The 27,067-nt window shown below is 35.5% G+C and overlaps 1 protein-coding gene across 1 annotated transcript in view; it reads left to right on the top strand.

The window, feature by feature from the left end:
- The window catches only part of oxct1a (3-oxoacid CoA transferase 1a), an 80,760-nt gene that overhangs the window by 33,740 nt on the left and 19,953 nt on the right, over positions 1–27,067 (top strand). The window contains exons 8-13 of the mRNA XM_088629807.1: positions 10,660–10,767; positions 12,613–12,727; positions 13,118–13,212; positions 13,899–13,947; positions 14,832–14,904; positions 20,872–20,947. Of these exons, the coding sequence (XP_088485933.1) occupies positions 10,660–10,767; positions 12,613–12,727; positions 13,118–13,212; positions 13,899–13,947; positions 14,832–14,904; positions 20,872–20,947 (516 nt within the window). The remainder of the gene's footprint in view (positions 1–10,659; positions 10,768–12,612; positions 12,728–13,117; positions 13,213–13,898; positions 13,948–14,831; positions 14,905–20,871; positions 20,948–27,067) is intronic.

The raw sequence follows: 27,067 nt of genomic DNA, 5'->3' as shown, positions 1-27,067 counted from the left end.
TAACAATGAAAAAATATTTAGAAATAATACATGTTAATAATTGTGAAATTAATAATTAGTAAGGGTCACTTACAATGTTATTGGAACTGTATTAATGTTCTGTTCATGTTAAGGGCTGGCAAAGGTTTGTCCATGAAGTTTCTGTACCTTTACTGAGGTGTAGCAGGATTTTTTAACTGTCACTATTGGGAGGAATTGGAGGTTTATTTACAAACTGGAGAACTGTAAATATAATATTACTTATTAGAAAAGAATGACAAAACTGAGCCAGGAAACGACTAGTTTTAAGTCTGTTATGGAGACAAACAGCATGGATCTAGAAAAGGGAGATCTTTGTTTAGCATTTTTTTAGCAATTCCTTGAAAAAGGAAACAGTTGATGCTGGTAATATATATATCACTATATATTTATATTTCCAGAAAGTCACTCATAACAGTTTAATTCTATAAGTAGAGGCTAAAGAAATTCAAAGTAATACATATACTTTATATGGCTAGCAAAAAGCAAATAGCAAGTCATTATAAGGGGTATAACCTCAATTAGGGCAGATATAAACAGTGATGTACCACACGGATCCATTTTAGGCCCATCTCTCCTCCTAATCTTTTTTAAAAAATTACATGGTGGTAGTTAGCAAACTATTTCAGTTTCATACACATTTAGAGTGAGTGACAAAATAAAAACACTTTAAATCACGTTTTAGGCAGATACTTAGCAAATTACTTTAAAAATTGAACAGAATAAGATCCATGTACAAGTACAAACAGGAAGTAGGAACATAAGCTGAGAACATCACATGAGAGATTCTCAGGTGATGGAAGCCAAGTATGAAAGGGGATCTGTGTTTTTATGTAGGTTCTTCTGTGTCCTCATAAAGATAGTGTGGGAGAATAAAACATGTAAAGGTCTGAAGTAACAGGTAATTATTAATTTCACACTGAAAAATAGAAAGGAACAACATTTTGGCTGTAGAGCCTTCTACACACTTCATGAAGACTCTGTTGTGTTAATGTTATTGCTTTCTATTTTTAGTGTGCAATTAATCTTTACTTGTTCCTTTGCAGCCAATGCACACTGAAGCAGCTCTCCACTTGAACATGTATGGCAAAACGTGTGAAAGCTCCATCAAGGGAAATGATAAATTATTCAATCATCAAGCTTTACAATGTATAAGTAAGACATTGTTTAGCATATAATGTGTTCAGTGATGGTCACCGTACTGCAGACTCCATATTATGGCCTTAGAACATTCACACATGGGAAACAAGAATGATTCCTGCTCTTGGGTGCTTGTGCTATGCCGTAAGGATAAAAGATCCTACATCTCTTCTACCTAAAACTGTGAGACTGCACGGGCTGGATACAGTGCTGCAGCAGGTGACAGGTCGAGACCCAAGTGCAGGGCTCTAGGAGATCCCGGGGAGATGAGGAGATGGAGAACAACAAAGGATAAATAAAGTACGAAACAATCAAGGGGACCAGGAAAGATAAGGGTTGTAGCAAGTGCTCTGAAGGTAATTGGAAAGCAGAGAATTCGCCTTGAATAATTCAGATAGTAAATATATGTTTAGGAGAAAAGAAACACATCAGCAGTAGCTAACATGGTAGCTCTAATGTCGGAACGCCGGCTAAGGACACGGTTCTGCCTTCAATATTCTCCTTGATTGGATGATTGCCCGGTGGATTGGCTGCCTGATTGGAATAATTTGGGCCTAATAGAGAAGTGGGAACTCATGCAAGCTAGTTTGACCTACTTCGCACAAGGTTTGTGACCGGCAGCATCTGTGGGCGAATGTGTCACTAGCAACAGTAGGACGCAAGCCGCTCCCAGCATAAGGCATGACAAAAACTAAGTAAATTACAGGGAAATAAGTTTGAATTATAAATAAAATCCTCAGGGCTATAGTTAGAGTCAACCCATAAGAAAACGTTACTGAAACAAGGTCCCTATTGGAATCAAAGAGGGAATGCTTGTAAGATAGAGAAGTGGAGACCCTTCTTTAGAGAAAGAGCTTTGGCTTTCTGGAACAGCCATTCCCACCAGGTGACTGAGGAAGAAATGGGCAGAAGAAATTTTAGGATCGCTCGGTTCCTACACAACAAAGTATTTTTCATTTTTCGCTTATATGATATATTTGATATAGCTGCTTGGTGGTTAGGGAGACAGACATGAAACAACATAAGATCAGAGGGTACAAGTGAGGGGAGCTTATTTGTCTGCCAGAAACTAGGTGATCCAAGGATCTCAAAAGAAGCTTTGATAACATTGCAGAGCAGCTTCCTCCAGATTCCCACAATCCTGTCGAAAAGTGCCTCTTGTTTTCACTTCTAAATCCAGTGTGCAGCTTCACAATCCAAACATTGGCTCAGCCACTAACACAGTGTGTTTTGCTCCGTGCATGTTTGATTAGAAAGGTATCATAGGGAGAAGTAATAAATTAACTGCTGAATGTTTTAAACTGCGATATTCCACTGCTCAAATAAAGAAGTCAGACCTACAGTATGAACTGATAAAAATAGTGAATCATCACTTCTTTATTTTCTTCCTTCCTTCCTTTCCTTATCTTGCTCATTTTACAATGTTTTTAATTGGATGATTTGTCATGTTAACATACTTTCCAGCAATAACTAGTTTTTGAAGTTATTTCTCAAAGCTAATGAGAGGAAACGATTTAGGATGTACTGTATATAAGTTGATGTCATAGTGTCATGACCTCTGTGCTCTGTTCATTAGTCCAGTTTTATAATTAGACTTTCTGCATGTTAGCTTTAGTAGAAATCTTTAGCTTCCAGGGTGGAACTTTAAATTGAATAATTTGATTAAACTTGTGATCCTTCTGTTGTATCCTTTTGCTGTATAATGTCTTGACAGTACACAGGTGCTAAAATATACTAGTACTAACTGGTGCATACTGGTCGGAAAATTAGAAATGCATAATATAAAAAAATATTTAGATTGCTCAACAACAAACTATACAAGGTCATTAATGCATTTTTTGAGCTACAGAAGACAGACTCTTTTGCTGGCATGAAATTAAATGGAAAAGAAAATGGAGTCCTTGATAAATTCTGGAAAATGTGGCTTCCAGACGAATGAAGAGAAACGATCAGATTTTAGTACATGTTGAACAATGCCGTTTGGAGTATTGTAATGTATTGTTTGGCATACCAACGCTTTCCACCCACACCAATTCATCTATCCCCTGACTCCTCATTGTTGCATTCGCCCCGTTCAAAATCTTTGTCACAAACACTCCTGCTCCTGCCTGCCTGCTGTCTCGTCTCTTTCTATACCCCCCCTTGCCCCCTCCTGCTTGGGTGGGCTTTCTGTGCCCCTTTTCCATTCTCCTACTTCCACAGTCAGTTCACTCTCCTCCCTCACACCTCTACGCAGGAAGAAACTTCACGCAGAAACCAAAACCATTTATGGAACAGAATTTTACTGTATTTACTGTACATGTAATGTAAATTTCAGAATTTCACATTTATTATAAATCACCCTAGATAAGGGCATCTGCTAAGCTACTGATAATAATAATAATAAACTCCAACATAAGTCAGTGTCACATGCCTTTTGTTAATTAGAAGCATTCGAAAGGGGTCTAGTCTAATTTGATGAATTCAGAAAAAAATGAATTCTTATTTAAAACTTTGAATTTTATGAAATTTTTTCACTGTGAAATGAGCTATGGAAAAAAAATAGAATGTGTGAATCTCTGTAGCCTTATTTATTTTGAGATTGAATGGGCTATAGAAAATGAAAGCAAGCTCCATAAATCAGAATGACAAGAAGTAATGCAAATGCCATGTAAAATGCCTAAAGAAGAGCTCAGTACAATAAAACAACACTGGAATCTAATTTCTCAAATGGAATCCGGCATTAGAAGATCTCTGGGATTTGCCAGAGGACCGCGTTTCATACCAAGCTGTCTGATTTACACATATCCAGGAAAAGAGGGAAAAACAGTTTTAACAGAATAAAAAAAAAAGTTGGCTGGGTTTGCACTGCAGATGATAAAATCCCAACTCGCCTGGTTTTGTCTAACAAGCCAAACGGATCAGAAAGTACATCCTGCAAATTTACCTTTGTTTTTAATCTTGTTTTACATTTAAAGAAAATGCCACAGTAGAGCATAAAGAGCACTGAAACACAAGCAGCCTCACCATCCGATTTTTCTCCTGCTCCTCCATTCAATGCTTTCCTTTCCCTCACCATGGGCAGTTGACCTATTCCATGTTGCCTGCAAAAGGGCTTGACAACCTATATCAAGTTAGCAAAAATAGAAATGATATAACAAGGACCTGACCATGTTTCTACATCCTCCCACTGGCAACAAGGACCTGAGCACTAGAAAACTCCTTGTATGCACAGTATCTATACAGTTCAATCAAGAAAATCAAGCATCCAGTGATGTCAGGAAAGGGAATGAGGAGGTTCCCAACCAAGTGTCAAATACTCTAAGCCTCAGAAAACCCAGACAGATTCTGTTTCTGCTGGGTGAGAGCAAGGAATATTCTTGTTTGCACTAGAGGTTAGAGAAGAAGAAAGGTAACTGCATCTGGACACTGCCAGCACCTACAGTACAAAGGAATACCATTAGTGCCGTGTTGTAGGTAGCTATGGATACATTTCATACGATAACATCTCCTAGTGAAAAATCTATAATCACATCTTTCAGTGATTAGAATTCTTGGAAGCCAAATGCCAGGAAAGTCATTTGCCTGTCATATTAAAATCAATATTCCAACTAGAACCATCGGGTAAAGATTTATACAATGCCTATAGAAGAAAAACCTAAAGAAGAAAAACCTGATGTTTCTGTTTTGGTCCTAAAGATTCCTCCTAGCAAATTGTACACTTGATGTGTCAACAATGTTGAAACTCCAGGGAACGTCATAGGCACACATAGCAAAATGATACTTAAGAAACATAAACGAGCCTGGCAAGTCGTACTAAGATTGCAAATTTTTGAACAAATGAAGACCATCTTCAGTTAAATATCTCCTGTAATGTGCATTTGTATATAAGCTTACCATGTAGAAATAAGAAAGGAGAATTAGCCGTAAGCAGTCTGTAATTATGGAAAATATGAAAATGGGAATGCCATATCCTTTGGGATTTCATGTATCTTTCTTCTAAATGCCAAGTTGTAATTAAGTACATAATTATAGACCCAATTACAGGAAACATTGTCTACATATAACACTGTACTGTAGTATAGACTGAAATGGAATTTTGAATGCCGCTAACAGAAATGTAGGTAGGCAGATTGATAGAAATCTTAACGGACCAAGCCAACAACACCGGTGAAAGTGGATGCCCTTAATGAGTTTAGCTACAAATAGCAAACTTATTGTCTGCAAAAATCACCACTGAATGATTGTCAGTTATTCGATTTTACTTATATTTGTTCAATTATATCATTGTATATCATCTATAATGATTTCAAACATATAATATTTCTACTCAAGCTGATCAAAAGCCATCTTTGTATACATTGAGAGAACAGCACAGGGGGAAATACTGTTATGTCTATATGTACACATGTAATGTGTTATCAGAAGCAGAATGTCTTTTAATGGAGCTTCTTGGATCATGGTGTAATAATTTGCTCAAATGGAGTAAGACCATACATACAGTAAGTGGAATCTTGTCGTCAGACCATATCAGAGACACAGGACAATAGCTTGCACAAAGTGTGTTTTTTCTATGTCTTTTTAGTAATATGGTTATAATGACAGATTAGTTTATATTTAAAAATTAGCCCTTCTTGGAGACAGTATAATTTCAAGCAAAATGGGGCACAAATATCAAAGGAAATTGAAGAATTTCCAAAATCATGCTATTATTTTTTCTGCCGTCAGTGCCAGATGATTTACCCTTTTAATGCCCTGCAACATCTCCCTTCATCCAGACACGAATATTAGCACCTCAAATCTCAAGTGCAGTCAACACTTCAGGAGAAAGACAAGGTAATTGGAGAGATTAGAGAAAACTCATACAATTTTCGCTATCATATTGAATGTCCGAACTATAGAATATGGAAGAAAAAAGGTGAAATTTGTAGCTTATCTGCACCACATCTGACAGTAATACCCCTGTGTCTAACAGTCACCTGGAATATATGGACGTTTTCATTGCTGTGGAGTCCCAAAGCTACAGTAATAAATGACTGGGTTGACTGCCATTGAATTGCCTAGGTCTACATATAAAAAATCTTGCATGACATCTAAGCAGTCAGTTTAATCCTTTTCTAAAGAGATTAATTTTCAGTGCAGCACCCCTAGAATGCAATATGCCTTGTTCAGCATGTTCTAGAACAGCCAATTTGGTTTCCAATTCAGTAATTTTACTGAGGAAAGATGTATGCAGTTGTGAGGCAATCATAGTAGAATTATCCTTAAGGAACCTTTTAACTCCATCACATTGAATGTGGGGGTCAGTGACTGAACTATGATTAAAATCAAGGAAACCCTCCAGTTTAGATTGAAACTGTCTGGAACTATTCATTTTGCTATAATGTGGTATTAAAAAGCCAAAGGGTGGGTATGTGAAGACTTTTCAATTAGTACAAATATACAGAAATTGGCAAGATGGTGGTGCCTGTGTGGTATCACTGCAGCGTTATTGTATATAGTGGAGAAGAAGGCTTAGTAGGTGATAATAAATTCAATAATTGTGTAAAATGTATGATTAGTAGACAACAAAAAAATAAATTAAAGGATCAGTGGTTGGACACACTCCATATATCTTCCACAGATCAGACGCAAATGATTCAGTATTTTAGATGTTGGGGATGACATTATTTTTCCCCTTTGGCTTGATCTGATCTGTTAGGTTTGGGTGATTCTTGGCTGCATATCTGCACCTATAATCACGTCAAGCAGATCAAACAAATCAGGGGATTAAAGAAGTTCAAACATTGAAGGATGGTACACTGAAAAGAAAAGTGTTTTTTTTTACATAATTGGAATGTAAGTCTGATATCTGATGTGTTTAAGTCACTTTTGGTACTTTGAAGTAATCAGAATAATTGCAGTAACTTAAATTTATAGTAAAATTATCACATGTAAAGTGTTAGCAGTTGTTGGGCCATGATGTGACTGCATATTTTGCTTGTGCTTTTGTGCTTTTTTTATTTTGTACCTTCCCGTGTTTTCCATTGTGAGTTAAGTGAATGAGCTTGACTTCTCCATGGTATCTGTTGTAAAAGCTACAGTACTAGCTTTTTATCCACAGACGCAAGCTGTGCCTGAGGTATCCAGCTTGTTAGAGTTTCACATGATCCCTGCGCTCCAGTTTAAAGATCTCTCTTTCTTCAGTCTCAGGATGCTTGAGATGCAAATTGATTTGACATTGGGAGATTTTGTTGCTTTTATCAGGTTGATCTTTCCTAGACGTGTAAGTGGTTGTTATCGCATACTTAGAAAGATTTGTTAGCTCTGGAAACACACTCAAACCTAATGCTTAAAAGTGCCAAAACTTTGGAAAAATAACTCCAACAAAAAGTATGCTCTGACCACCTGAAAAATGCTGTTATTGCTGTTTTTAATAAACAAATATAATATCTCCTCTTGGTTTAATTAACCAGTTTAATTAAATAGTTAAGGAAATACTTTATTTTTAAATAAATATTAAATAGCATGCTGCACATATAATAATGCTAATAAAAATATATGGATGAACAATAAAAATATTAAAAGGTTTTAGGTTTTATAGGAGTAGTTTCTTGGGCACATACATAATGTTAATATATACATACATAATGTTAGAATATATATTTGTTGATTGTTTGAGAAGTGTTCCTTGGTATAATATACTGAAGCTCAAATATTTGATATTTTAATTAGAATTTGCCAATGTTAGTTCATTACGAATCTGCATAATAGCTTTTCAAAACCACATTATTTTTAATTAACAAAAGAACAGCAACAGATAGTACCATGCCTCTCATGAATACTGAATATCAACTGTTTGCTACCAGCATGATTGAAAATGGCCTATAAGTGAGAGATGTTGCCCAGTGCATGTGATGCTTCTCTTCAACAAACAGAAAACTAGTCTGGAAAAGCCTGGAAAAAGCTCTCTGAAGGACAGGGCAAATCCATCGGTCTGTTTGTGTAATCGTTTTCAGACTACAATGACTAGAGCATGACAAATTCCAAGAAGAAATTACTTGTGGATCAGGAGAAAGACTAGCTTGCTATCTGCCAGAAAATGAAATATACAGGGGTTAACTAGTCAGCTGAGAGCTGACAACTGAGAAGAGTCGAGGAGTGTTTCATCTACAGTACATAGCCTTTTTACTCCACTTTGTATTGGCAATATCCTTGAAATAACTGTTTGTCTATTCTCGCAAGCCATTCTTTTCCAGCCGGGCACTGCAAGACCACATACTGTAGGTCTGGGATTACAATGGCACAACATCAAACGAACAACGTGGAGGTTTTGGAATGGCCAACAGATCTTGATCTGTATATTTTGTTCATGGTTTTATGCTTGATGTTTCACTTAAAATATTTAATTAAATCCATAAAAGCTTAGAGCTGTGCTTCTTTTGTACATAATAAAAAGAACATATGTGTCAAATTAGCACACTGTAATGATTGTTTCGATTGAATATACATTCTATTCAATACTTAATGAAAGGCAAAAATGGATACAACCCCTTCTTGATTCCTGCTTTAGTGAGAAGCCTAACATTCTTGTGTGGTTTCAAAGCATTCAGGTGACAACTTTTCATGTTTGTTTGGTTAAAAGGTGTAGAAATGCAGGGAAGAGGCCAATAAATGCTTACAGTGCTATTAATACATTATAGTGACATGAGTTGGCAGTTTCTAACTTTTAATACACACATTATTATTCTCTATATCTATAAATATATTTTATCATTTACCACACACTGAACAAATTAATGTTTCAAGCTTTTAACTGCTTTGGATGTGCACAGTATGTCTTTTTTATTTTAATTACCTGTTATTCAGACAGAACTATTTGGCATAAAATTGGTATGAATTTGTTTTTAACATTAGCATATTCCAGAATGCCTTCATAAAAAGATATGCATTCTCATAAGAAGTTACTAGAACTTAAATTATGTCTCTATAATTCATTGTTAATTCAGCTATTGTATTTATGTCAGCATGTTGATATGAATGAGACAGAAAAACCTCTACTATCAATACTCTTGAGCTCTCAGGCCAATTGGAATTGGAATTATTTCTATTTAAGCTGCTTTACTTGTGAGTAGGAACCTAAGTTCAAATACTATAAGTAGTGCGGCTAGAGTTCATGTGTTACAAAAGTAAACTTTGTATTTTGGGGTCAGCTTGGTTTGGTAATATTAAACAGAACTGAAAATAGGCATTACCAGCATTACATTTATATTGTTTAACCTCATGATATAATTTAGTACAGATATTCTCTTTGTTCTTTGTAAATTTGATGCCTGATTATATGAATTTGTGAAACTCTTTTCCTTGAATTGATAAAGGGCTTAAAATAGGGATATGCTGCTTGTGTCCTGCCCTAAGCTGATTGTCTCACTCTCAACCTTTCCTTCTGCTGCAAAAATTAATATAGGCCTCATTATTGTACCTTATCTCAGGAAGCTAGGGGTTATTTTGTGTCATATTGCCTGAACATTAAGTTTCTTCTACCCTCTGTGTTATCACAGCCTTACTATAAATTTTAGGATTAGAGTGTAAAGTTTGTTTCTATACAAGTTGAATATACACTATTTATCTCTGTGCCGTTAAGGGTTTGACATTGCAAAGAGTGCAAGATTAGTTGTAAGGGGAGACCTTTTGCATTATATTGCCATTGAGCCTAAAATAAATAATTGCAAGCATTAAGGCCCTGGGGTACTCTGCCCACTCTTAGTGTTTTTTATTCACGGTCTCATGTCCTGTCTAATCACATTCCCCTTTAATAATACATTTCTAAAGACCTAATCAACAGCCCCCCTCCTCTTCTTTTCTTCCATGACTCTGCCAGCTTGTCCTTCCTGATTTTTCTCACTGCTTCTGCTCAGGTCACCACATGAAAAAAGTACGAGATGCTAGTAGTTTACATCTGTTGCAAAAACATAAGATGACTTGGACTTGGTAGTTCCTTGTTCATCTCTAAGACATCACAAACAAAATTCTGTTTTTTCCTTTCTGGGCTTAGTTTGTTGTTGGTTTCCTTGTACGAAGAACCATAAGTCTAAATTCTAAAGCCTACACAATATGTACAGGTATTAATGCTTTTAGAATAATGTATGCAATCACATCCCACCATCTTTTCTCCTGTGCTGTGATTTTTGTTTTCAGTTTTCAGTCAGTTTCCCCTTCTGCAAATGAGAAAATAAAAGGATGGACAGGGGGTGCAAATTTGCTCTTCTGTTATGTATTTTATGTACGATTTTTAAAAATGTCCCAATTAGGCTACAGTATACAGTATATCAGTTTTATCTGTATAGGTCACACCTTTTGTACAAGATACGAAATGAAGTAAAAATGATACCATAACATTTTCATTGAGAAAAAAGAGATGTTCATTTGTGTATGTGATTTTGTGTACATCGTGTCTGCTGTTTTGTCAAAACCATGCACTTGCATTGGGTGCTGAATTCTTGGTAACTGTGTGGTAATTCAGTTCTCTTTGTGTGCTTTCAGGTTGAAGAGATTGTTGATGTTGGAGCTTTTGCAGCGGAGGATGTTCACGTCCCCAGTATTTATGTCAACAGGATTGTAAAGGGTAAAAATTACGAGAAGAGAATAGAAGTAAGTAGAATGATTCTCTCTTTAGTTCTGTTTTGGTGCAGTGGGAGAGGTTGCTGGGAGGGAAAATGATGGCCTGTACTGAGCGTGTGGAAGAGCAGGGGAACATGGCGAAGCAGTATTTACAATCTTAATCTCCTCAGATTTAAGGCTTCTGGTTGGTCTGTATGCTTTTAGGAAGTTTCTTGTGTTTTTTTCCACCCATCCATTTTTTTATCCGGTTCTTCCAGATCAGGGTTATGGAAGAGCTGGAATCTATTCATGCAAGCCCTTGTGCTTCAAATGCTTGATATTTTCCAATCTTTTATTTAATGAATTTTAGTGTAATTCCAGAGTTGAAATCTGTGGTATGAACCTGCTGCAGAGTGTAAGTGTAAGGACTGTAAGAGAGGCACAAGTGAATAGCCAAGTCAATGTCTTGTGCATTGATTACTGTTATGATGAGTGAAAAGACTGGAAGGGTTTTACTTCTCATCACAAAATCATTTTGTTCCTTAAAAAAATCTTTATAAATATTCTGTTCCATTAGATCATCTGTTTGATCACTTCACTTATTGGCCACAAAGGTGTTCAAAGTACTGTAGCTGTCTAATGAAATCAGTTAAATGCATTGTTTCACACACACAAACTCAAGCTTCTTATTAAATTAAATTAAATTAAATTAAATTAACTTTTCCTGCAGAAAAACTTAATTTCTGTGAGAAAAGGCTGGATCACTGAGATGAAACTGTGACTAATCAAGTGATGGAACAAAGTTCACAGAACAGTCTCCTTTTTCCTATTTGAAGAAGGAGTATAATGAATTATTTTAATCATTCTCTCATTTAAATAAAGGGTCTCATACAGTAAATATTGTACACAAACAAAGCAAAGCACTGTCTCAGAAGTATAGGATGCTATTCAGAAAGTATGTTTATGCTATTGAAATTGACCCCATGATGCTTTTTTTATTATCTCACCGCTCACACTGTTAGTGATGTGAAAACATTAATAAAAAAAGTTTTGACATGCATCTTCTTCACTTTAAAGCAGATACAGTAGCAGTTACTAAGGAACTGCATGTGTTTCTTTCAGCAAGAAGACATCATGTCAGCATTTAGATATACTCTACATTTCTTCATAGACCTGTACCACTGTGGAAAACACAACTATATTTCCTAGCACTATGTACAGTATTTGTATTACTAATACAAAATCAGCCTGTACCAACAAACAACACCTAACCGACTGTTTTGTGAGTTTTTGTTGACTGTAGAAGACAATGTAATATTCACATTTTTTGTTCATTCAGTCCATTCTAAATCAGGATGTAACTTCCACAACCTGTGTTATTACAAAGACATTGATAGTTCTGTTCAGCATTCGCATGGAATTTGCTGTAATTTGAATACACAGACAGTACATTTGCAAATAATAAAATACATCAAATTTTTCATTTTTAAAAAAAAGAAACATCTTTTACATGCCACTTTATCTTAGAGATATATATAGTGTAGCAAAAACTGAGAACTTGACCTAAAAATTAAAACTTGCCCTTTTTTACCGAGCTGTATAACCCACTTAAATTTGCTAGCTTAGACTACAGTGCTAATTCAAGGATGATTAAGAAATGGGAGGAGCTGGATTCCTGTTTTAGAACCACATTTGACCTGCAAGCATCTTCATTTTTGCCTTTCCACACATCATTAAATGTTACCATGTTGCAAGTTTTAGAGAGGAACAGGCCACCTGGCTCGATATGACTTGAATGTGCAATCATCTTAGAAGGACGCACCTGTTCCTGAATTCTTTGTTTTAATCATGGGTTCAGTCTTGTGTTTAATTGTTTGTTTTTTTGTCTCTGTGCAGAAACGGACAGTTCAGAAGGAACAAGCAGAAACCCCCAAACCAAAAAAGGAGTCTGACCTTGTGAGGGAAAGGATTATTCGCAGGGCAGCACTGGAGTTTGAAGATGGCATGTATGGTATCCTTCAAAGGGATGAGACTTTTGTAATAGACATACAAGTAAAGCTCCCTTTATGTTAATAGTGTGCTGCAGTTTAGTGATTCAAGGCAGTTTTCATTAAATGATCATCTTTATTCTAAAAATACTCAAGATGCTTGATGTATGGTGAAATGTCTTAATTCTCAGCCAGTTTGAACTGATTCTACAATCGCTTCAATATTGAAAATCAGCTTGGAGAGGATGAAGAGCCTCCTATCATCCATAGAATTTCTTTAGTTCAAAGTAGAAAGGCTTAGAGGACACATTTAATTAGGAGTGAAAGAACACTTGTCTTAACATAAAATGTTTTTTTTTTTTATTTATGTACCAAAACACATACACGTTGCTGTACTTAACTAGTATGTTCAGCTAATCTGGGAATTGGCATTCCTATGCTGGCCAGTAATTTCATCAAACCTGAGATAACAGTCCACTTGCAGAGTGAGAATGGCATTCTGGGATTGGTAAGTTTGTTTCTTGCAGACGTTGGAAATGGTTGTTTCTTGTTTGACACAGTATCTCGGATTATTACCGGAGAGAACATTTTCTTGTTGCACTGGGGATTTCTGTAAAATTTGGACAGGAGGGAGAAAGTATCAAATAAAATAAACAGTTTGATGGATTAGACATAATGGAATTCATGTGGTTTAGATTATGATGTTTGGGATTTAAACTGCTGCAATGCATAGTTGAAAAGAAAAAAAATGCAAGAAAAATTGAACATTTAGGCAACAAAGCAGTAAATAAAACAGCTCCACAGAGAATTTTGAAAGGATCCAATAAAACATTGATTAAAGAAGAGACATTTGCTTTTACAATCCTATTTCCTATTTTTTTCATAAAAGCAAATAATAGTCACATGTATAGTAAATTAATCAAATTCTGTGTTTCATCATTCTGTGTTGAGCCGCTCTGCTCTTGGAATTTACTGTTTTATTTTACTAAAGTCTAAAATGAGTTCACAAAGGATCAGCTACACACTATTGCGAAAAGTATGAAATATATATATGAAAAGTAAATATTTACTACATGGCATTTAATAGATACAGGTGTCAGCAAATAGGTTCTGTTTTATGTTGGTTTAGCAGAACATCTGTTGTAGCTCGGAATAATATTTAGAGCTCTTGTTTGGTTTGTTTTGTCTTCACAGGGTCCCTACCCAACTGAATCAGAGGTAGACGCGGATTTGATCAATGCTGGTAAGTTTTTTCGAGAAAAGAAAAGGAACAGCATTGTAAAATAACCCACATATTTTGTGTATCAAGGTGCTGATATAATAAAATATATGGATATGTTCTCTTTATTAAAAATTTAAGAAAAGGAAAGAACTCAAGAAATATTTCTAATTGTAATTAAATTCTTCAGATAGGAAACTTAAAGAGCTCACAAGCTTTTGAAAGAATACATGGTACTCTTGGATACTTTTCAGAAGACTAACTGACCTGTATAACAGGTCTGTTGAACACTTTGACTAATCCATCACAGCCTGACCTACTGTATGTGAACTACTGTATGGTTTCGGACTTTGACCCGGTCATGTAAGGTTTGGGATCATAGTGTTAGAAATGTCAGCAGTACAAATTTGTCATGAGCTGTGGTCATGTAGGCAAATTAAGATGTTCTGCTTTCTTTTATGTCTTTACGCTGTAGTAGCCCTTGCCATACATGGTGCTGGTAGGGCTAAGATGGATGTCTCAAATCAATAGTTTGACAGTTTAAAAATGATTTTAAAACATTCATAAAATGAGATGTCTTTATACTATCAGTGATTTCCTGTTTCAAAATGCAGATTGAACACTGCAGTAAACAACTTTGATGAATGGAGGCACAAATACTAGGAAGAGGGCCTAGAGCCCTGTACTCCTGATGGAAAATGCTGCAGATTCCTTATCTCTGAGCAATATAAGATTAGGCAGCATTTGCTTATCTTAACAGCCAGTGTCTGGGCAGCTGCCTCCAGGCAACCATAATAGACCTCTGCCTTTACTGTGTCAGCTCCAGGTATCCTTCTTTAACAATATAGTTATTTATGTGGCATGAGATTCTGTGCCACAAGTGAGGAAGTGTACCCCTTCCTCTGCAGGTAAAGAAACTGTCACTGTGCTTTCCGGAGCCTCCTACTTCTCCAGTGATGAATCATTTGCCATGATTAGAGGGTAAGTAGTCATCGCTGTATGCAAGTTACTCATTTGTGGAGAGACCTGCAGTCTTGGATCCCACATTTCCTTCATACTGTATGTAACTGCCTGGATGGGAGCAGTAGTTCCATTTTCTTTAGTTTGTTGTTGTTCACTCTTACTCCGATCTGAGCTTCTTGACTTTGTTTTGCTTTTTGACAGCTTCATATCAGAAACCTTCCGAATGGCTATAAACCTTTGTGCTTATATCAGAAATGGTGACGAAATTATATCACTACTTTTATACAACAGGGCCTTTCACTATCTGAAATAAATACTTCAACTATACTGGAATCATCATACAAAAATTCTTTGTCCATTTATTTCTAAGAGAAATATTATAAATAAGATAAATATTTAAAAGTATCTTTTACAGGGATGTTTTTTTGTTTGTGAATAATTTTACTGCTCAGTGTAGAAATCTTATTTTGTTGTGGATTTATTTGTAACACATCTCCTATAGAATTGATCATGATGACATTTCACTTATTATTTATCTTTTGAAATAATGCTATTGTAATTGTTGGACAAATAATCTACTTCATACAGGTTTGTTAAACCTGTTAGATATCTCCTGAACATAACGGGAATGTTCAGAAAAAGTCCACATTTCGTTAGGGTAATTATAAATCATCAGTCTCCAGTGCAAAGTTTTTCAGGGGATTCAATACTGCAGGTTTTCTCTGTTCTGTAAAACTGGTTAAATGCACCCACTTCATGACTGAATTAACCTTTTCTTCACAAGTTCTTATAATTTCAAGTGGCTTTGAAACCCTGTAATTTAGGGCGTCTTTTAATTCATTTTGCTGATGTAAAGTAAGGTGGCTTGTTGCTTTGATAGGAAAAGACCTAAAGCAAAAAAAATCAATCTGGCTTTAAACAAACTGGCAGTGTGTGTATTCTCATGATGAACTTGAAAGCTTTTTTCTTTTAAGTTTAGAACTGTGCAATCATTTGTTAAATTAAAAGTGATATTTTCCTAATTCAGCAGTATTCCAAACAGTGCAGTGATAGCTGAATAAGTTACCAGTCATGTTCATCTGTAATGTGTTGAAGTTATTGTAGTTAATCCCAGAACTAAAAAAAGAGTCTGGTGTTGTGGGAGTTATTTATGTGATCAGATCTAATTGATTTAATATGGAAGATAATGTAATTTATGTTTTGAAGATCATTCATCCTGATAATGCCTTGTTTTTATTACCTGTCAAGACAATAATGACCTCTTTAATGGCTGTGGTAGCTTGAGAGATTACCAGATCACCATGGGGCTGAAATTGTCCTTACAGTGACTCAATTCTTTGTGTCTTTGTGGTGTGACTGCTCAAGACTATGACACTGCTGTGTATTATCAGCAGGGAGGAAGGCTGGATAGTCTTTGCATTTTCACCATAGGATAAATGTATGTATTACTTTTAAGAACTAATTCTCTTTGTGAAGCTTCTTAATTGTTAAAAAAGCCATTTCATATACTTTAAATCTTTGTTTGCAGATGTGTATGAGGAAAAGCTGGCTTTTGATGCTTCATTTTTAAAGTCATTATAGGTACTTAAATCACAGCTCCTATTGTTTCGTATAGTATGTGCCAAAATACTAGGAGAGTATAAGCACCTTCAGTTCTATGTTTTCATGTTTATCATATTAGCATTAAGGAACACCTTGAAGTTTAACCTCCATCAGAAAAAACTGTACCTGTATAAATGGTATAGGTATACTGAATTTCAGAAAGAGCCATTTCATGATTTTCAGGAAAGTGGTACAGAGAGCATAATGACTACAGTGCAAAAACATGGGATGTGGTCATTTTTTTGATGGAGTGTTGTTTCACAGTCTAACCAAATACTTCTAGTAATACCAACAGCAATAGTAATTGTAATAATTGTAGTGAATGCAATGCTGAGCTGCACCCCTGTACAAGCTATTCAGCTGTGGAGCTTTTTTAAGGTTGGGAGGGTGGAGACTCCCAGTCTAGCAGAAATGTGAAGACAAGGGAAGACAAAAAACGTTGGATAAGGGGGGAGGTGGAGATGAGGAAAGGGGTTGAAGAGATGGAAATCTGGGTGACAGATTCCTGGGAATGTGTGGAAGGCAGCAATCTGTAAATGAACAGAGAGATTAAAACAGAGGTTAGTTGATTGTTGAGAGCTAAGAGAGTATGTGAAGCAGACATAAGGATACATTTGGCTTCTGATGTCTTTCTGGTAATGGAGTCCCTTAGATGTCCTGTGAAAAATAAATAAATGGAAGAATCAGTGTAAATATGGTCAGGAGTTGTAAAGTGTTCCCTGAAAGGGTTGAACAGTTGTCCTCCCATTTTGCCTGTGAAAATGGGAGGGCATTTTCTGCAAGAGACACAATAAGTAAGATTTGCAGACAAGCAAGATACAGTACAATCCAGGTGATCTTGAAACGGCCAGAGTGACCATGTACTGACCATGTGCCGGATATGTACAGTACTTGTAGATGTTGCAGCAACTTCTATTAATTAACTAACAAAATAAATTCCTTGCCATACAGAAACATTTTACACACTTTTGAATTAAGTACAAAATCGTGAGCTTTGTGAAAGTACTGAATGGTCGTCATGTTGTCACAAACTGCTGGTCCCTCCATGGGCGAGAGCTAGAGCTTGCATTAACTGTCATGTAAAAACAGCCTTTCCTACTCGCTGGCATCTGGAAGCAAAGTTGTTTGGTCTCCGCTGTTGAGTATTTGACTGTGCAGAACATTGTAGTCCCACACAAAACAGAGCATCATATACGCAGAAAGTCAAACTGTTTCCTTTTCCAAAGTATATTCAGCAAGCTCAGAGATAATAAACATGGGCACTGATATTGGTCCCATCGAGAAGTTTCTTGTCAAGATTCAGTGCTAGGTGCAAGTGAATAAGTACAGTTTGTGCAGCAGACATTTCACCATAGAAATGTTCCAATGTGATCTTCATGCAGAGTTAACAAATAAGTAGTAGTCGTGGGCAAAACTGCTTCAAAGTTGATATGTTGAATTCAGTTCAATTGCACTCATTCAAAGCAGTCTAAATAAAGTATCTAAAAACGTTTCCTTGTATGTGTCCATTTCATAACATTATATACTGTATAAATTAATACAGTAGCAAGATTTGCTTGGTCTAAAGCATGTGCTTTATTGCAACAGAAATAGATTGGTTTTCAAATATTGTCAATTTAGGACATGTACTAAAATTTTCTCTGCTTTGGAGTTTACATGATTATGTCAATTCGTAATTTGAAATATATTTCCATTTCAGATACTAAGCCAAAACTTGTGCTCAAACCAAGTGATATTCGTACTGTTTTTGCCCATAAAAAGCAGCCCTTGAAAAAAGAAAGTAGTCAGAGGGTGATATCAGTGCTTGTTAGAAAAATCATCTATCTTCATGATTTAAGTTATCTTTTTTGTCATAATTATGTTTAAGATCGAAAATATGTGTTAAATATGGTTTTACGACTTAGAGCAACATTCCTATTGGATTAAAAGAGATGTATTCACAAGCCATCTTGTTTACAGTGTAATAGGACCGGTTCATGTCACCAGACGTTTTGTTGCCTCATTATAAATCGCAGACAATAACAGCAATATGGCGCTACGCCTACCTGAAAATTTAATCTATGTTGTGACGTAAATTGGAGGTTTTACAAGTTTACAGTACTTTGTGAACTTCATCATTTCATTGATGTTTGAAAGGCACTCATCAATGTAGATTATTTTTAAATTTAAAAAATAACAGTGCAATTTCCCTTTAGGGCAACCTCTTGTGGACAAAAAAGTTGTGTAGATTATATGGTCAGCAGTATGGGTATACACAAACTGTCCAGCTGAAAAGTCAGTCTGATAAATTCAACAAGATTTGAACCTCTACTTTAAACCTTGTTTGTGGTTGTTGGGTTTGTTAACTTAAATTTTTGTGTTGTATTGTGTAATGTGCTTTTTATGTACTGTAAAGTGCTATGTAATGATTACTTTTGAACTTGAACTTGAACTTTATTGCCATATGTAACCGGTACTGGTACAATGGAATTCTTACTTACAGAAAGTCTCTCGATTGTAAAACAAGTCTAAAAAACAAGACAAAGTGCAAACAGTGCATCAAGACAATGTACAAACAAACAATAGACAATGTGCAAGTAAACATGTAGACAGTTTGAATGTAAACAATACAGACGTGTAAACAATGACTGGAGATGTGCAATAGATAAGAAATCATAAAGAGGTAGATGGTGATGGTGCTTTTTATGTGCTATATAAAATAAAGTTTTCTTTAATTATAAAGATTTGTAATACGACACAGTGTGGGAGTTTCCAGTTCTTCCTCCTATTTGCTGCAGTGTAGTTCAAAACTATGTACTGTACAGTACTTTCTGTTAGGAGAGCAGAAAAAGGGACCAGATACATGGTCATGCCCTTAGTTTAAAACAACAAGGTGGAACAAAAGCACTCAAACTAAATATTCCTCTTCATATTCTTTGATTTACTGTTATGATGATCTCATGGCCGTAACACTTGAAATCCATATTATTTTATTTAATTTTTGCTATTTTTCAAGTACTGTAGTTTTAAGTGCTTGACTTTAGCTTCAATGAAGGGAAACAATGCAGAAAACATAATTATGTAAGCAATAGAAATAATAATAAATGGATTATTATTTATCATAGTCAAAAACAGTTTAGTCTAATGCAGGGTTGTGAGGAGTTGCAGTCTGAACCAGTAGACAATGGGCTTCAGTTAGGATACATTACGGCCAGGCTTGATTATTATTGGGTAAGATCATGAGTTGTTAAATTCAAGCTGTAGTCCTAATTCAACATTCCTGTGGCCTCCTAGGCATTCATTTGGTGCAGTTTGAACTCTTATGTGCTCAGAGTTGCTAATAGAATTTTGGAAAAAGTGATAGTCTTTGAATGTGTTAAAGAGAGAAATCAGTGATCAATGTGGGCTTACAGCTGAGATTTAGGACCTGTCACTGAGGAGTAAATTCGAGAGACATATAGGTTTTAGTAAGAGAATGTTACAAGTTCAATTACAGAACGATTAAGTTCTGCATTTATCTTCACTGCTAAATATTTAAGTTCCCTCTCATATGAATTTTAGTGAACGATCTTGATAAGTTATTGCCCCAGTCTTTTATTACTTGATAAATCCTTGTCAGTGGAACAGATGCTCATTTTAAGATTAGCTTCATTTTTTGTCCAGTGTGGTAACAACTGCAGAAACCACTATAGCCTTTATATGGTATATAGACACCTGTTTTCCTACTTCTTGAAGTGAGATAGCTTGTGGAGGTGGTAAGGTAAAGTGTTAAGCAAACACCTATTTGTTGGCTTTTATGTATGTGTTTGCTTTCTCACTTGTTATTTTTTATCTTGGGTTCTTGAGTGATTCAGCAACTCAGCAAGTGACTCAGCAAGTAAAACACTTCTTTGGAGTACAGGTTGTGAGATCTATACAGTTGCAGATCTGAGCCTGGGGCATGTTGCCTACAGAATGTGACCAAGAATCTCTAAGAGGTGGCACACAACCGACAGAGCAATAGGTAGGGATTAATTGACCGGGTTCACTTGTCTCTTAGTTTAATAGCATCCTCTGTGACTTGACATTGGTTTGCAGTGGCAGAGAGAGGCATCACTCCTCCAATCAGGGCTAACCCTCCTGTCAGGGTGTGTGGAACTTGCAATGTGTCTGACGAATCTACCTTGCAAGCGGGCAAGTATGTCAACAGATCATACCCAGTTCTCTCTCAAACGATTGCTGGTGTTGTATGCCTTTGTGTCAAGTTCTAAAAAAACACATTTGTTGATTCCAAATGAAGTGGGTGTATGTTTAAAAAATGTACATAAAAACATAATATTTCACTGGATATCACTGCTTATTTATACACTAACCAGATCTTGTGGAATCAATCTGGGGACTTCAATATTTTCTTTCATGTAACAGGGGCCACATCAACCTGACCATGCTAGGAGCAATGCAAGTTTCTAGGTATGGGGATCTGGCAAACTGGATGATACCTGTAAGTCTGAATTTCTTTTTTTTTCCCTCTCACAGCATTGGAACAATAAAGATACCTTAATGTGCCAGTATAAAACTCCAGTATTTTATTTTCTTGCTATGTAGAATGACAGATTAATTAAGGACTTCTTAGAAATAAAGAGGCATTGATGTTATGTGTGTTTAAGAGTTCAATTTGTTAAGTTTCCTTTTACATTGAAAAAATAATTTCACCTGCCATTTTCACCTAGTGACCATTCTTAAACAATTGGACCACTCACTTGATTCTTGTTATCTAACCACTCTTAGATTTTAGTTATCTAAGTTTTTGTTAAGAAGAGTTACATTTCAGTTTGAATATGTACAAAATTAACATGCTGTATAATCATCTCAAAAGTTAATAAGAATTTAGTAGAAAAAGCAGAGATTTTGGAAATTTCACAAGTACTTTAAAAATGCTTTAGGAAGGTTGAGATCTAGCTGCAGTTGGTCTCAGTCCACCACTATTAATACTAATCTTTTACTTGCATTTTTCAAAGTAATAAACCTGGTAAAAGCAACAGTTAATGTGAATTAACATTAGAATTACTGAATTAACTGACATACCGCATTTTGTCAAAAATTGAAATGTGCAGTGTTTTTTTTCTTGATCACAATCGATTTACAGGGACAATAATGTTTAAGACCAGAAACTCTCAGCAGTTGAATAAGGTATAAGGTATTCTTAAGGATTAGTTTGATGCATACAGAAGCAAGGTGGCAAGAATTGATTGCTGCATCAGATGGGCTTTTGAAGGTTATTCTTTTACTGACAGTTTTTATGCAGTCTAGAAATTTAACATACCTTTGGAATACTGCAAAATTATTTCAATGGTAAAGGATGCAGAGGTATGGATAACAATCTGAAGGGTTATTTGCAAATATATAGTTTGTTTGTTGTCAGAAAAAAAATTTTCATTTACAAATAGAAAAACAGCAAAACAAAAACCTGCATCCAACCTTTTTCTTCTTCAACCAGTACAGTTCTGTTGCATTGCTAAAAACATTTTTCACAACTATGAATGGAATTTGAAGGACTCTAAATTGCCTAGACATGCAACAAATGTGTATTTTTTATTTACTGTGCCATAATGCACAGCTTAAAGATATAACCACACTTTAAATCACTGTTGTCCATTATGACAATGCCTTTCCAGCCTTTCTTTCATCTTTCTCTTCTTTTGAATGCTTCAATTAATAGCTTCTGTATAATCTTTCAACTGTAACTGCATTGAGTAAAATCTAATAAAGCTGTCAAGTCTGGCAGTATAATTACAATAATTCCCTAATTGCTGATTGTATGCCAGCATCTCTAGGAAACTGTGACTTTATAGGTACAGTACATTGGTTCTCCATTACAGAACATTTTAGTCATTTTACCAGTTTTAAGTGACAGAGACAAATAAATCACATTTCTAGAAACAGGATGATAAAAGGATGCCACATTTCAGTTTTAGTGTATAAAAAAAATAATTGTAACCTCGGTTTTCCAAGCTATCGTTTCACATAAATCCATTTATGAGCCAGAGTATACTGCACAGAGTTCTCATAATCACAACAATTTAAGTTTGCATCATGTTTCTGTGCAGAAAAATTAAAAAGACATTTTAATTTTGCTGTATATAGTATGTTTCATATTGGATAGTCAATTTCCTTGTGTTATCAATTTAAACAAGTGGCCTGTACTCTGAAATGATATACACACAACTATGACCAAACACTAAATACAATATTGTGCAGACACAATACATGTGATGTCATGACCTTTAATCGCTATGTGGCAACTGATGCTAATCATACAGAATATACTGTATATATAATCATAAAGATACAGTACTGTATGTATGCCACAGATAAAAAATTACTGTCTGAAAAATGGGACAATTCCTCCTGATTTTGTGGAAGTTGGTTTTAATATGTATAAAGCTCATCCCCATTAACCTTAAGTATGAGAGACACTTCTTAATTGCAAAATACATAAGCATTTCTCTCTCAGGAAGTTTGACACCTATCTCATTATACCCTAGTTGTCTTTGTAATTGAAATAATTGCACTTAGTGTAGACCCTCATCTATGGTGTTCCACAGGTCTTGTCTGTTCCCCCTCACCCATTAGTTAGACTAGTTGTTCCCATAGTTACATTAAGATGTCTTGTCTCTTCTTTGACATTTTTCTCTTATCTACAATTAGTAGATAGGGAGCTGGGCAAACTGAGAGGCAGTCCAGAAAGAGGTTCAGTCTGTGACAATACTTTCTCTTCTTCTAAAACAATTATCATTTAGTTGCATAAGTCAGAAACAATCAAATATAGCAAATATTGTTTATTTAAGTAATTAATAAGTGAGAGCTCACCTGGAATGAAAACCAGAGTCACAAAGCTTTGGAAGTTCTTGTCTAGGCCTTGACCTTGAACAGTCTGCTTTTGCAGATACTTTTCTTTATCTTCAAGTCTTTGTTGAACCTGTTGACCTCCTTGACTTGCCTGTAAGTGATCGTGCTTTATTTCTAAGGCTTTTGGACGTTATCACAGATACATTGATTATTGTGTTTTGCATGTCACTGTTTATTGTTTTTTCTCATTGAATGCAGTTAGCTTCTGGACACCAAAATATTCATGGCTGAAGGACTCAAGGTGTCAATTTGAAATAACCATTACACCTAATCCCCGGGTTATATAAGGGTTTAGTTCCAGAAGTCTTTACGTACTGTACTGTTACCCAAATTTTCCAGTAGTCCTCCCTAATTTTCCCTATTTGTGCGGCAACTGAGAAAAGAGTGACAGATGAGCAACATTACAGACTTACCAGGGTGTCCTTTAAAGTTAACAGGTATGTGTGCTATAGTTAGGGGACATAGAGAGCAAGAGAGAGAACAAAGCAGCATCTAGCAGTCCATGAGGTAGGAACCTTTCTGCTTTACATAGGTGGAGCACAATTAAAAATTAAAAATATTAAGGTCTTTTTTGCTTTAAAATTATTAAAAAATATTTATTATTAGAATATTTAAACTCCAAATATAGAATGCACTTAATTTAAATGCACTAAATTAAACATTGGAGACAGAGAATTACCTTTTTGCAAATGTACAGTGTAAACACGGTACTGTAGATTTCGTTTCCTTACACTGTGCTGTTCAGTAAACACGAAATAAAGTAAACAAAATTAAGTAAATAAAGTAGCATTTTAGTAAAAACTAAAAAAAAAAACATTTGGGTGCTTCTCTGACATGATTGCAAGATATAATACCCACATTTTTCATTGGAAAAGCCTGAGATAATAATCTACATACTGTAGGTTGCCATATGTGCTTAAAAACAAATTGAGACTGAAGCTTGAAAAGTAGCCCTGGTGATGAGTGCATTACCATTCTGTGATATTCATCCGTGGAAGGAACTTACTACACTAGCTGCTGTTTACGTGCTAAATCTAAATGTTTCATAATACGAAAATTGCATTAAGGGACCAGTGTAGGTTTTTATGTAAATCAAGTCTTAAATAACACTTTATTATACAGCATTCTGCCTTTCAGAGGTAAGGGGCAGTTGTTTAGACTATATTTGATGCATTATATTCAGCTGTATTTAAAATGTTAAAAATATAATGGTAAATGGTATAATATACAAAACAAAATGCTTCAATTAGTAAAACTGATTAAAATAAAGAATGGGGTTTTGTTGGAGCCTATGCTACCTGCTAAGGAACTTTATGTATCTGGCATTTGTGCATATCCTCAAAATCTGTCAAAACTGTGAATATGCATTAACATAAATATTAAAATATCTCTAGCTAAAAATAAATAGTTCGGAAAGGCACTGCAGGGTACATGAAAGATGACAGCCATTCAGCTTCAAAGCTGCCTTCTTTTAAAAGGTACTCTGGAAGAAAAAAAGGCTGAATAAATGCATTCAGTGTAGTAAGCTGATTATGAGAGGAGCTTGGCGGGCATGATGAGGAGCGAGAGGGGAGATGTTCAGCCGCAGAGAAAGAAGGGCATTAATCAACAAAGAAGTGGCCACTTTCCGCTGTACATTTGTGTAAAAAATTCAGGATCCAAAATCAAAGCAAATGATTGTAACTGAATGTTGATCTGTCATCTCTTCTGCATCTCTCATTCTATATACAATTCTCACACTTCTGAAATATAAGGCAAAGTGATGAGGAATGGTTTTAACAATAGTTAGAAAAATGGACTTGGTTATTAATATAAACCATCAAAACCTCATTGAGTTAAGGTGGATTCAAAATTATAGTATTAATATTCACCCTCTATGATGTTGGTTTGAAACTAGCATGTTAGTTTGTGATATTTTTATAGTTATTTCTGTTAATTACCATTTGCCTACTAAATATATTAGCTAGAGGGTCTCATAACTATTTACTGTATATACAAGTGCCCATTTTAATTTGCAAACACACATCACTTCAAATAAAACATAGACCAAAGTGCATAAAGAAAATGCTGCCTTCAGACAGTCACTTCAAAACATGTGTTGACTCTTGACTTTTTGTAGGCAAACTCTTATGATCTAGTTATAACAGCCCCAGATTACTAGTTAGAAATCTACAACTAACAGCTGCTTCAAGTAGCATTCCACATGACAAGCCACATCATGTGCATTTACGTGAATTATCAATTCCTGTGATTATTAAGAACTAGAATCAGGACCCTGGAAAAGAGATGGACCTTTCGGTGCTGCTTGAAGGAACAAATTAAATAGTTGTGTGGCTGTAGATTGTCCTGGTTTAAACATATTCCAATACTTTTGATGTGAACCAGTCAAAACTTCAGTGTACGTGCATAGGAAGCCCAGTGTAACCAAAGGGAAATGTAGCCAAAGCATTGAACTGAGAAAAGGAACACCTGTTTCCTTGCTTGTTTTCTTAACCTGTATAATGCTTGTTTTTTCACTTGGTTGAGCAGAACGTTTAATGGTTTTCAAAGAATTCAATGAGTCTGTCTAAGCTTTAACTAGACTACCGTACTGTTTCGCTTTTCTGAGTATAATCTGATTTTTTCCCCACATAGTTTCCCCACATAATCCCAAACAGAATGCTCATATAGTTAAAAGGTATTACGAAACCAAGGTCAAAACTTATGTGCTGGAAGTATTCTGAAGTGCTTGACATAAATCCAATTGAGGGCAGAGGAGAATGTACAGTGTTGCATAAAAAGAAGAAAAACCCATCAAACTGGTGGAATGTTTTACAAGATATTTGGCATGCAGTTCTTACAAAACGGCTCTAGTCGTTCACTGGAAATCTGATGAAGCACAGTAAGGCAAGAAAGGCAAAGGCTACAAATACGAAGTAATAAGTCAAATATTAACATTTTATTCTGCGATATGTTCCCAGTTTTGTGAATCCTCCCATCCATTTTCTAAACTCCGGGCAAGCAACAGACATAGTGCGGGATACACCCTTACTCACTTTATTTTTCAGGATGGGAAATTTGCTATGCAGACAGGTAAAGACATAAAACCTTACCCAATACATTTAACAGACATAACACATTACACAGTACATTTAACACAAAATGCATTTAACAGACGTAAGATGAAAAAGAAAATAAATGTTTAAATTGAGCATGTTAATAGCTGTGGAGATAAAATATAACTTAGTTCTATTGCTCCTGAATCTAGGCAGTCCACATTGACGCCCAGATGGGAGGAGGGCAAATATTCTGTGCAAGGGGTGGTCGTGACAGTCAATGGTCATATTGGCCTTCTGCACTATTTGCTTGACGTAGATGTCAAACAGCTGTAGTTGTTGTGCAAGAATAATTATGCTGGCTACCTTCACAAACCTGCTCAGTCTGTTTTTACTGTGGGTATTAAGGTGGCCAGCTGAATGATAGGACAGATTCCGAGTGAAAGTTCTATAGAATAAAGTCATTGTTGTAGTATGCACATTTTTTAGATAGATACTTTATTGTCCACTGTTGCGGAAATGTGTCTTTGGCTTCTCCCACAGATGTACAAAACACACAAGCAAAACATAAAGAGTCGCATAAAATCACAACAACAGTATGTGATATATAAATTGATGATAAATAAATAGGTAAATGGGGTAATACCTAATAAGGAATTCTTAGGAATAATGACTGC

This window comes from Lepisosteus platostomus, chromosome 4, assembly GCF_059453375.1.
Source record: "Lepisosteus platostomus isolate fLepPlt1 chromosome 4, fLepPlt1.hap1, whole genome shotgun sequence".
NCBI classification, from domain to species: domain Eukaryota; kingdom Metazoa; phylum Chordata; class Actinopteri; order Semionotiformes; family Lepisosteidae; genus Lepisosteus; species Lepisosteus platostomus.
The sequence above is the reverse complement of the archived record's forward strand: the minus strand, read 5'-3'. Positions and strand labels throughout refer to the sequence as shown.